This window comes from Oncorhynchus nerka, linkage group LG21 (assembly GCF_034236695.1).
Source record: "Oncorhynchus nerka isolate Pitt River linkage group LG21, Oner_Uvic_2.0, whole genome shotgun sequence".
In the NCBI taxonomy this organism is placed as follows: Eukaryota; Metazoa; Chordata; class Actinopteri; order Salmoniformes; family Salmonidae; genus Oncorhynchus; species Oncorhynchus nerka.
Genome location: NC_088416.1, coordinates 22,616,746 through 22,629,638, shown reverse-complemented (window position 1 = coordinate 22,629,638; position 12,893 = coordinate 22,616,746). Strand labels below are relative to the sequence as shown.

The 12,893-nt window shown below is 42.9% G+C and overlaps 1 protein-coding gene across 2 annotated transcripts; it reads left to right on the top strand.

The window, feature by feature from the left end:
- Positions 1-5,974: 5,974 nt before the first annotated feature.
- On the top strand, positions 5,975-11,824 carry LOC115104098 (probable phosphatase phospho1). Of its 2 annotated transcripts, none has more exons than XM_029625313.2 (3): positions 5,975-6,302; positions 6,733-6,793; positions 7,702-11,824. In XM_029625313.2, exon 3 carries the CDS (start codon positions 7,746-7,748, stop codon positions 8,514-8,516), a length of 771 nt encoding a protein of 256 aa, XP_029481173.1. In that variant the 5' UTR covers positions 5,975-6,302; positions 6,733-6,793; positions 7,702-7,745; the 3' UTR covers positions 8,517-11,824. The 2 variants fall into 2 exon arrangements, with proteins under 2 accessions (XP_029481173.1, XP_029481172.1); XM_029625312.2 differs by having other exon boundaries at positions 6,007-6,302; positions 7,561-11,824.
- The last annotated feature ends 1,069 nt before the right edge of the window (positions 11,825-12,893 follow it).

Here is a 12,893-nt window from a genome sequence, read left to right as displayed (position 1 = left end):
ATAATGTGCATATTTATATCCAAAAATCTCAGTTTACATTAGCGCGTGACGTGCAGTAATGTTTTGATTCCAAACATCCGGAACTTTATGGAAAAAGCATAATCTGAGTACAGCACTGAAAGCCCAATCCAGCAAAATAAATATCTGCCATGGAGTCAACAGAAGTTAGAAACAACATAAATATTCACTTACCTTTGATTATCTTCATCAGAATGCACTCCCAGGAATCCCAGTTCGACAATAAATGACTGATTTGTTCCATAAAGTCCATCATTTATGTCCAAATAGCCACTTGTTGTTATCGTGTTCAGCCCAGTAATCCATCTTCATGAGGCGTGAGCACTACGTCCAGACAACAACTCGAAAAGTTCCGTTACAGGTCGTAGAAACATGTCAAACAATGGATGGAATCAATTTTTAGGATGTTTTTAACATAACTTCAATAATGTTCCAACCGGAGAATTCCATTGTCTGTAGAAAAGCACTGGAACGAGAGCTAACTCTGTCGGGACTGCGCGTCACGAGCCTGAGACACTCTGCCAGACCACTGACTCATTCAGCTCCCATTCCCCCCTCCTTTATAGCAGAAGCCTGAAACAAGTTTCTAAAGACGGTTGACATCTAGTGGAAACGTTAGGAAGTGCAACTTGACCCCATAGACACTGTGTATTCGGTAGGCCAAGCTTTGAAAAACTACAAACCTCAAATCCAACCCGGAAGTGGGACATCTTTCTCAGGTTTTCGCCTGCCATATGAGTTCTGTTATACTCACAGACATCATTCAAACAGTTTTAGAAACTTCAGAGTGTTTTCTATCCAATGCTACTAATAATATGCATATATTAGCATCTGGGACCGAGTAGGAGGCAGTTTACTCTGGGCACGCATTTCATCCAAAAGTGAAAATGCTGCCCCATATCCCAAACGGGTTTAATGGTATCCTGTTCTCACAGCTAATGGAATCAAATGTCTGTCTCAGCTAGGGCTGCACAATTATTTGAGTTATCGAAATTGCAATATGTATATCGCAAGCGGTTGCAATTTATTATTAAGTGCCATGAATGTAACGTTCAAATGCAATGAGGGTCCCCTGGGAAACTGACCAACGCTGGTTCCTACCCTGTCACAACAACTTCTATTGTACCTTGTTTGTTTTTTAGTTGTCATGCCAAACTACACCAAGCATAGAATCGGAATATTACTTTGGTAAACCAACAGTCTACCAAAGTGTTTTGATCTAAATTGCAAGTTATATCATGATCGCAATATTTGGTCAATATTGTGCAGCCCTAGTCTCAGCCCTACGTCACATTGTTTTTTGCAACGGTGACCACAGGAGTCTTGTATACAGACAGGTTGTAACTGAGGAAATGCATCATGGTCACTAAGAATGTGACAAAAAAAAAAAAAATAATAATCTAAATTCAGACCCCCCACACACACACACACACACACACACATTGAGTGGATTGTTTAACCAGCCATTTTGAGTCTGATTGTACAGTATTTTGTTTTTAAATATTATCAATCAGTCCTGGACTAAACAAATCCGTCTCCAAGGCGGAAAGCTGTGGTTGAAATTGTGCACCATGTAGAGAACCAAAAGTGGGTTTGCCGCCAAACCAGTTGAGAACATTTACAACTGCGACCTGGCCAAGATAAAGCAAAGCAAAGAAAAAACAACAACACAGAGTTACACATAAACAAATGTACAGTCAATAACCTAATAGAAAAATGTATGTACAGTGTGTGCAAATGTAGAAGATTAGGGAGGTAAGGCAATAAATAGGCCATAGAGGTGAAATAATTACAATTTAGCATTAACACTGGAGTGATAGATGTGCAGATAATGATGTGCAAGTAGAGATACTGGGGTGCAAAAGAGCAAGAGGGTAAGTAATAATATGGGGATGAGGTAGTTGGGTGTGCTATTTACATATTGGCTGTGTACAGGTACAGTGATCGGTAAGCTGCTCTGACAGCTGATGCTTAAAGTTAGAGAGGGAGATATGTCTCCAGCTTCAGTGATTTTTGCCATTTGTTCAAGTCATTGGCAGCAGAGAACTGGAAGGAAAGGCGACCAAAGGAAGTGTTGGCTTTGGGGATGACCAGTGAAATATACCTGCTGGAGCGCATGCTACGGGTGGGTGTTGCTATGGTGACCAGTGAGCTGAGACCTGGCGGGGCTTTACCTAGCAAAGACTTTTATAGATGACCTGGAGCCAGTGGGTTTGGCAACGAATATGTAGTGAAGGCCAGCCAACGAGAGCATACAGGTTGCAGTGGTGGCTAGTATATGGGGCTTTGGTGACAAAATGGATGACACTGTGATAGACTACATCCAGTTTGCTGAGTAGTGTTGGAGGCTATTTTGTAAATGACATTGCCGAAGTCAAGGATCGGTAGGATAGTACATTTTATGAGGGTATGTTTGGCAGCATGAGTGAAGGAGGCTTTGTTGCAAAATAGGAAGCCGATTTATAGATTTCATTTTGGATTGGAGATGCTTCATGTGAGTGGATGGAGAGTTTACAGTCTAACCAAACACCTAGGTCCACATATGCTATGTCAGAACTGTCTAGAGTAGTGACGCTAGTTGGGCTGGAGGGTGCGGGCAGCAATCGGTTGAAGAGCATGCACTTAGTTTTACTAGCATTTAAAAGCAGTTGGAGGCCATGTAAAAAGTGGTGTATGGCGTTGAAGCTCGTCTGGAGGTTTGTTTAGCACAGTGTCCTAAGATGGGCCAGATGTATGCAGAATGGTGTCATCTGCGTAGAGGTGGATCAGAGAATCACCAGCAGCAAGAGCGACATCATTGATGTATACAGAGAAAGGTGTCGGCCCGAGAATTGAACCCTGTGGCACCCCCATAGAGACTGCCAGAGGTCCGGACAACAGGCCCTCTGATTTGACACACTGAACTCTATCTGAGAAGTAGTTGGTGAACCAGGTGAGGCAGTCATTTGAGAAGCCAAGGCTGTTGAGTCTGCTGATAAGAATGCGGTGATTGACAAAGTCGAAAGCCTTGGCCAGGTCGATGAAGACGGCTGCACAGTACTGTCTTTTATCGATGGCGGTTATGAAATCGTTTAGGACCTTGAGCATGGCTGAGGTGCACCCATGACCAGCTCAGAAACCAGATTGCTTAGTGGAGAAGATACGGTGGGATTCGAAATGGTCGGTGATCTGTTTGTTAACTTCGCTTTCGAAGATTTTAGAAAGGCAGGGCAGGATAGATATAGGTCTATAACAGTTTGGATCCGCTTGCAAAAGCTGAAACAGGGCTGTTTCCCAGAGTTAATCCTAGGTGACTGTATTATTCATTACTACATTGATTTAATCAATAGGGTTTGTGTTCTAATTGCTTAGTCATGTTCTTTGATACAGGCTCCAGGCGTTTACAGCGCTGATTCTGGTTGTTCCTGTTACATAGGGTGCTGCAATTCACTGACTCCTTTTGCAAGCTGGCTCATTCTGTATATTTTGTTCCCTTTTTCTATTTTCTTCTGTTTGCAACCACAGAGATGGAACAGTCAGTTTTGTGTTTGTCTGGTCGCGTTTTAGGTTCATTTGACAAGCTGGACTCTGTTGATCTCTGCGAGTGTTTGTCTGCAGTGTGAGTGGATGTGATTGTATCAACAGAAGGAAGCTGATACTGATCAAATGGCTGAAATCACTGCATTACCAATCAGTCTTTCCTTTATTTCTCACGAATTGAATTGTGTGGCAATTCCCTGTCTGTGGAAACAGTGGGTAGTTACAACCTGGGTCTGTGGTAAGTGTGTAGTAATGGCCTTGTGTTCCAATCCAAATACTGTAGGTCAAGTCTTCTGCACCCCTGACCTTTTTGGAGGACCTGACTAACTCCATTGTTACCTGGCCTCACAGCATTAGAAGCCGTAATGGCACAAAGTCCGGGGGGGGATTTTCCTCAAGGAACCGTTCTAGGGATGAATAAATGAAAGGCTTGCACAAACGCAGCTTGACGGTTTTCCAAAAAATGTGCTTTAATTTGAAGCGCCACAAGACCACCGCTTAATAAGCTTTGTAAGCAAGCACTGCGAGAACACTTAGAGCAGTCTTTGTGCATAACTAGACAATATTATGCACCCGTTTTGTATTCTTTTTTATTAATAGAACTGGGTTTGCCTGGCAGGAAGGAAGCGGGAGTGAAAGTTGACATTGTCATGGAGGACGCCACATAAAGCATATGAAAACATGTGATCTTGGATACAATCAAGCTATTTTAAGTAGCTTTTAATGGGAACAGTAAGTCTTCTAACAGCAGTGTGTTTGGCTGCAAGGTTTGTGTGTATGTATATGAAATGTATGTTAGCCTTCGGGAAAGAGGAAGTGAAGATCATAAAGTGCACGTGCCAAGAGGTGGGTGCACGCTACATCAACCAGGTTAAAGGACACCCCACCCATATTAGTCCCTAGAGTGCGTGTCTAGCTGTCTGTTTCGTGTTTTTTTTTTTTTTGTCTTCATGAGTGTCTTGTGTGTTCAAGTGCTTGCAGATGTTCAGATGTTTACTTGGGGGGGGGGTAAAACTGAATGTTTAAATGTTCTAAGAACGGATGTTGATTTGAACTATCCCCACCAGATGCGTTCATGATATGCAGGTTAAAATTAAAATACCAATATATTTGACAGGTCAAAACACAAATGAAACATTCATGGACATTTAGATAGCTTGCTGTTGCTAGCTAATTTGTCATGGGAGATTAATTGCTTATGGTCTTTTTTTTTGTTGCCCATTTTGAGTCCTACAAAAACAAATGGGTTTTCTACTCTGACAATTAATCAATCCACCCATAGGATGGGAAACCTAGTTAGATTTGAGTAAGATTTCTCTCATTGAAGCTTTCTTTTCCTTCTCTGGATTTTAAATGGTGTTTGGCAACCAACTTTAAATTGTGTTACTTCCAACTGGACTGGAATATGGACCTCGTTCCTCTTTCAATCACCCACGTGGGTGAAGTGGCGCGTTAAGCGTCTAAAATAGAGCCAAGTTCTATTTTAGCGCCTGGCTACACAGGACGCACGTGAGCAGTTGGGATGAAATGATTGAATAACATGTATATGTACATTTATTTAGCACGCAACGCGGCTGGTTTAGTCACCGTCTTAACATGTTCAATAAGACTGTTAACACTACTAACTTGTTTGTTTTTTCAAACTCCAAGCACAGATAGGACACATGGAAATGAATTTCCTTAGGCTTTAATCATGCAAACACTTTTTAAAAATATATTATGAAACGGCATCTGTGAGATTCAAAGTTATAATCTAATGTTCTCTATCCATGGAATTAGTCCACTGCACCACCAGGTTGGAGCTAGCGTGCCATATTTTTTATTTTTTTACATATACAAAGCAACATTCCCAGAAAGTTGTGGGAAGGTTGTATGCAAAATAACCATTGGACAACTGACAGCAGTGGAAAGTGTGAGTGACTGACTCACCACAGCACTGATGCTGTATGTGAATATGTGAGTGGGTGGTCAGGTTCATTCTCTTGCACGGTGAGTGGGAAAAGGCCGGGTGATAACACAGCACCAGATAAGTCTGGACTCCCATCTGCGTTCAGAAGTAGACACCTCCCAACTGCTAGGCATTATTTGCTCGTGGAGGAGAAGCAGGGAGGCTGTGTGTCTGAGGGAGGGGTTGGGGGAGGGTAGCCTGCTGGGTCGAAGTGGCTGAGCATTCAGAGGTGCAAATGTCTTGCTTTCACCTTTTTCTAAACCATTCAGTTTATTTTACCATAAATTTGAACATCGTGTTCTTGGTGTCACCCTTTGGTCAATTAGGGATGTGTGGTTTGCGCACACAGCAAAAAGTCTGTAAATGATCTCACATAACAGGCTTATCATGTGTACATACCACCTAAGCAGTTTTGTTATGCATACATTGAGAGAGCACAACAAACGGAATCTCTCCATGTTCTCCCTGGAGGCTGTGCTGAGTGATATTCAAACCAGAATCAACCAACCTGTCTACTGCTTCTATGGGTTCACTTACACAGGGATCTTGGAGGTGGGCGACAAAAATGGGCCGGTGTTGCGTCGCCTATGACGTCATAGCCGTAGCGAGCTCAGTGGTTTTGACAGCCAATAAATCGAGCTGAAAGCACTCTATTCCCCGACAATCAAACTCGTACATAACCAAGTAATGGTCAAGTTCAAGACTGGACAAGGTACAGCATGTCGGTGACCAGTTCAAGAACATAGGCGACTTTAGAGATACCGCGAGGGACAACAGTGCCGCCGGGTATACTGTTTGTGGACATACATTCTTACTGGTACATTTTTGCTATGGTTCCTTCGCTCTGCAAATAAAATGAATAATTTAGTCAACTAACCTTCAGGACGTTTTCCAGTGCGTAAATACAGCGCGTTCACTCGTGGATTATGAAACTTTTGCATGAAGGCTAATTTATCTATTAGATGTTCATCAGTCTACTCCGTTTTTGGAACAAATTGTTATAGCATAAGTAATTCCTGTGAAATGGCATAATATAATGCGGTACTGTACTATCTATAGATTCGTTGCATACATTGTATGTAGCCTAATATTGTATGATGATGGTTACATTATTAGCCTACAGTAAGTGCTGCAGAGCGCGCTGCATTTTCTGGCGTTGTAGATAATTACAACATTGAACGGTGCCCGTCTCTTGGGGGTTATTTACAGGCGTTTCCTGTACCTGAATTATCCTCCTCACTTTACAGATCCAATGCATTGGTTGATAGTGTTCTGGGAACCATCTGTTGACAGCACGGAACATTGAAGGTCAGTACAGTATGTTCCGTTTCTTTTCACTTTAACTGACTCCTTGCAGCTTCAAACAGATCAGCATCGCATGACTTGTAGGCTGACGTTGTTTAAAATGTCTTGATTTAAGATATCAGTTTATTTTGTATGCTGCTGACTCATCATGTGTGTTACTTGCTCTTATTACATTTCCCAATGCAATATTCCGCAGCTGGACAGGTACAGAACATCGCCACTAATCACTTATGTGATAATGTGATTTTAGATTATGGCGTTTCAAATGGTAAAAAATCTGTGTTGTAGTACTCTAGTCCAGGACAGAACGTGATTCGGACACGACCAGTGGTGACTCGGATGAAAATCTCTCTTTGTTGCATAATTTAACATACTAGCTACAACAGCAAATGTTAGAGAGCTAAATTATCTAGATATCCTTACAATGTAACAGCATTTAGTATATTAAAACAATTATTGGATGGCAGTTTAGCACTGCAAGTACTGACTCGTGACTATAAAGGACTCAGACTTGGGGACTTACTCGGACTTAATGTGATTTCAGGGGTAGAAATATGTTTGATGTTTTAGTACACACATGCAACCCATGCTGATATTGGCACAATGATTATTTCTGATTCCACCTCTAATCTTTTTAATTCAGGTCCATTGAAAAAAAAGTTTCTCTAAATGTTTGTATTTTGTTTGTCTTTTCTTCTTCAATCTGTACTTTTTTACTCTGCTTCCATCCTCTCCTCCTCCCTGGCCTATTATACACTAATTCTTCCCAGAACCTCTACTCTGTGTGTTTTCCAACCTGCCTCGTCGTGAACGAGAGACCGAAAGGTGCAAAAGAGAGGGATTTTGGTGCCACTCATCTCAGTAAGAGGTTGTGTCAAAGCCAATCATGAACTGCTTTGGATCTCCCCCAGGCGAGGACGTTCCCCCCCCACGTTCCAGACGCTCCGCAAATAACATGGCCGCCAACTCAGCAACACCCCCCTCTGACAGGCGCTTCCTCATCTTCTTCGACTTTGACGAGACCATTGTAAATGAGAGCAGTGATGATGTGGTGGTGCAGGCGGCCCCAGGGCAGAACCTCCCCGCCTGGCTGAAGGACACCTACCGACCGGGCCACTACAACGAGTACATGCAGCGCGTGCTGGCCTACATGGCAGAGAAGGGCGTGACCGAGAGTGCCATCCGCTCCGTCATCGAGAAGATCCCCGCCTCTCCCGGCATGCTGGCCTTGTTCCAGTTCCTCCGCCACCGCCCCCCGCAGGACTTTGAGGTGGTTCTGGTGTCTGATGCCAACACCTTCTTCATCGAGTCCTGGCTCCGCCGCGTTGGGGCCCGCCAGCTCTTCGTCAAGATCTTCACCAACCCTGCCACCTTCGACAAGGATGGCCGGCTGGTGTTGCGCCCCTTCCACTCCCACAGCTGCCTGCGCTGCCCGGAGAACATGTGCAAGCAGGTGATCTTGAGGGACTATGTGATGCGGCGTACACAGGAGCGTGGGCGGCCGTTCCAGAGGGTATTCTATGTGGGCGATGGGGCCAACGACTTCTGCCCGTCTCTGATCCTGGGGCCCCGGGACACGGCGTTTGCCCGGCGGGACTACCCCATGCACCGGCTGATCACTGAGATCCACGAGGCCAGGCCAGGGGAGTTCAAGGCTGTTACTGTGCCCTGGGCCAGTGGGGATGATGTGGTGGAGCGACTCAGGAGGCACGCAGAGGAGAAATGATGAAGCTAGGGGAGGAGGGGGGAGGGCTGCTCACACACATACACAAATACTCAGACACTCACACACCCAGCAAATCACATTCCCAGATCAAATACCCACAATACCACATACTGACACATAATGAAAATCCACTCTACGCTCAAGAATAGAGCATGCCAATTGAACAGGCGTTTTGATATATTGCCTGCGACAGTGTCACACTTCCGCTCAGTCCATCTGTCTTACTCGGACTCAGCCACAGAGCTAGAGATGCTGTAGTCTTTCAGTCCACCTCTTCTCACTCTAGGCTTGAAGTCAATCAGAAACACCAACACAGGAAAGGCATCAACTCTGTTCGTTATTACAGGGACCTATGCCTTAGTTGATATCCTACCAGTCAGGGCAGTATTGTCAGTCAATCTTTTAGAGGGATTGATCCTCTTATGCTGGATTGAGAGGGAAGAGGAACAAACATCATTGACTGAATAGGGGGGTCTGCAGTGATACATTTAGGACTGATGTATTACCTATATTCCTTTGTTGACTCTGAGCTCTATTGGTTTATTACAGTTTTCCTCAATTGCTAACAAGCGTCGGTCAATACTGAAGCCACTTCTTCAAAACTCTTTACACAGTCTGCATTACCAACATGCATCTTGGCCAAACAGTTCATCTCACCTCAAACCACTTCATACACGTCTCAAAATAAGCTCGTTCGACCATAACTCTGGCAGCAGTTCTCACTCAAAACACACTGACCTAAAAAAACACTAACAGGGAGCATTACATAAATGTACTTCTCTTTGAATGATTTTCCACATAAATCAGTATTTAATTATAGAATAACACCGTGACTTTATTGACTGTACTAAAGTATATGTAACAAGAATGAATAAGAAATGCAGCAATTTGCGTCAATAGCCTTTATTTCTTCTATGTCTTTGCATATAGTCATTTACTTGTGAAGAATAAAGTTGAAACAAAAAACAAGTTCCTGAAAATCCAGGGCTTCAATAATTTCAAAAACATGTATAGTATAATCACTAACTGTACAGTACTGTGACGGTTCTAGTTCTCCCTCTCTCCTGCATTTGGCCACAAGTTCTCAACATCACATCTTATGTCTTCTCTGGCAAAGCATCTTGGGAAGTATCTTCTGGAATGTCTAATCCAACCCTGCCAGTCTTCAGGAGAAGTGTCTCCACACCCTGCATTCATGGTGTCCAGCAAGGACATCTGGTCATGTGGATGGTGGTCATAAACCTTCCACCTCCACGCAGAGGAAAACTCCTCTATGGGGTTAAGGAAGGGGGAGTGTGGAGGCAGGAATAGTACTGGCATCCTGGGATGTGCAGCAAACCAGTTATGTGACTGCAGCAGAGTGGTGGAATGTCACATTAACCCACACAACGACGGTAGGGGAGTTTCTGGCCCCTCTCTCCTCCGCTGGCACGAGTCGATTATGCAGATTCATCCAGAAAAGAAATGAGCCTCTCTGTATTGTAGGGGCCAATGAGTGGTTTATGTAACAGCAAACCATCATTGGACAGTGCTGCACACATTGATGTTAGCTCCTCTCTGGCCTGGGACTTCCACGGTTTGCGGTCTGTCCAATCACATTTCTTCCCCTGCGGTGTGTTTTTGTCAGATTGAATCCAGCTTCATCCACAAAGATGAATGTACGTGCAGTTTGCCTGGCTTCCATCTCCATTCATCTCAAACACAGTAAATCCACAGTTTTACAGTACTTTATATTATGCATAGCTGTGTATGTACCCTGTTTGGTTATTGAACAGACATCTTACCTGGACATATTGATACCAGAGTTCTTTCGCCGTTTCTCTCAAAGGGTACAGTGTACAACTGCTTCCTCCTTGTTTTATGTTTCTCTAGGACTCTGGCCATTGTCGTTGTGCTGACCGTATTCACATTCCCAAAAGTAATATTGTCTGCCAGCACTCTGTCCCGAATTTCCCACAGTTTTATTGCATTGTTGCCAATCACCATGTCAACAATGGCAATTTCCTGCGCATCTGATAATATTCTGCCTATGCTGTGGGAGGCAACCATTGGATCCTACTGAAAAACACAAAACAAATCAATCCTTTAAAAAATGTCAGTACATGTAAAAATGTGAACATGCTGTATTGTACTATAATATATAGTTAAATTATTATTGAAGGATGCACATCTCACCTGTTGTTTTGCCAGAAGATTTGTACTATTGATGCAACTGTTGAATGCTGCAGATTTGGTTGCACCCTTAAACCGGCTTCTCTCAAAGAGAGACCATGGTTTACAACATGGTCAATAATTGTGGCCCTTATCTCATCAGAGACCACCGCTCTTGGTCTTCCTCTCCTTTGTCCTCCACGCAATCTCCCTCTCTCTGTCACTCTTCTTTCCCCACCAACCTGTCTTCCTTGATCCATGTTTCCAAACTAAATCATTCCGAAGCCGTCCTCTTTTGTCTGTTTAGTAACAAGCCTAATAACAGGACACTTGGGTCGGCATTCAGCTGAAATTGCAATCAGCTGTGTTTGGAATTATTAAATATTCTGCTGAGATTTTCTATGTTTCAATCTGGTTACTGCAGAAATGCACGACATTTGCCATCCTGTTTTGAATGTGTTTTTAACAGTTTTGGAAACAGTGTGTTAGCAGTTGAAAACATGCTGCAAATATATAGTTTTGCAGGTGGTGGAGTACGAATGGATGCATTTTGTGTGAAAGCAATGAAAAATGATTCACAGTTTGGTCCACATACACTTCCGTTTCACTGACTGTGTGAAGAGTTTTGACAATGTGACTTCAGTTTTGACCAATGCATGTTAGCAATTGAAAAAACTTTAACAGTCAAACTGGGTCAGTAGGGCAGTAGATCCGGTTAGTTAGTGTCCCGTTCTCTGACTATAGCCCTCTCCAGTCCACCCAATGGCATTGTCGATGCTAAATGAATGGGTGGCTATTCTAGTGTAATTCTTAAATCTTATATTATGAATAATAAATTGTGTTGTTTACTTGTTAACAAGTGCTCTATGTGAAATAGGGAATTGATGGCTGATCAGGGAAAATGTAATGTGATAACATCGCCATCTACTGGCAGACCTACAGATTGCAAGTGGAGACCAGTTTTAAAGTTTTGGAAAATAAATTGAAATGGAACAGAAAATGTACAGTACCATATGACACAGCTATATAACTAAATATTGTCGTTTTTAAAACATGTATGTATTATTATTATTTGTGCATGTCTGTTTTTAATATGTAACACGTACTTGTACCTACATGTTCCACCACCAGCAGGAATATAAAAGCCATGAACTAAACTTCTGAGTCTGTGCATTAATTATGTCCTATCCTAACACACTAATTGCACCCCACTATATTTCTCTCTACACATAAATTCCACTGTAAACTGTTCCTTGACTAAGGCAGCAGCACAATAGGCTTGAACACCATTTAGATGGTGACTTAGAATACTCATAATAGTCACATACTGATTTAGAATATGTGGACAACTACAAATACCTAGGTGTCTGGTTAGACTGTAAACTCTCCTTCCAGACTCACATCAAACATCTCCAATCCAAAGTTAAATCTAGAATTGGCTTCCTATTTCGTAACAAAGCATCCTTCACTCATGCTGCCAAACATACCCTCGTAAAACTTGACCATCCTACCGATTCTCGACTTTGGCGATGTCATTTACAAAATAGCCTCCATTACCCTACTCAATAAATTGGATGCAGTCTTTCACAGTGCCATCTGTTTTGTCACCAAAGCCCCATATACTACCCACCACTGCGACCTGTACGCTCTCGTTGGCTGGCCCTCTCTTCATACTCGTCGCCAAACCCACTGGCTCCAGGTCATCTACAAGACCCTTCTAGGTAAAGTCCCCCCTTATCTCAGCTCGCTAGTCACCATAGCAGCACCCACCTGCGCTCCAGCAGGTATATCTCTCTGGTCACCCCCAAAACCAATTCCTCCTTTGGCCGCCTTTCCATCCAGTTCTCTGCTGCCAATGACTGGAACGAACTACAAAAATCTCTGAAACTGGAAACACTTATCTCCCTCACTAGCTTTAAGCACCAGCTGTCAGAGCAGCTCACAGATTACTGCACCTGTACATAGCCCATCTATAATTTAGCCAAAACAGCCGTCTATTAGAGAAAGCTAGTTGAACAACTTATATAGTGTGATGATGGTTGCAATACATCTGCATTTGGCAAATAAATGACTGTCATCTCCACCTTAAAGGCCCAAATGCAGACGTTTTTATATCAACATCAAATCATTTAAGTCCCCTACTGTAATTATTTTCCATTAAAATTGTCAAGATTTAACAAAAATAGCTTTATAGCAAAAACCTATTTCTCAAACAAGAATTTAGCT

Coding starts and splice junctions, on each gene's coding strand:
- LOC115104098 (XM_029625312.2), top strand. CDS start 7,677: ATGAACTGCTTTGGATCTCCCCCAGGCGAGGACGTTCCCCCCCCACGT.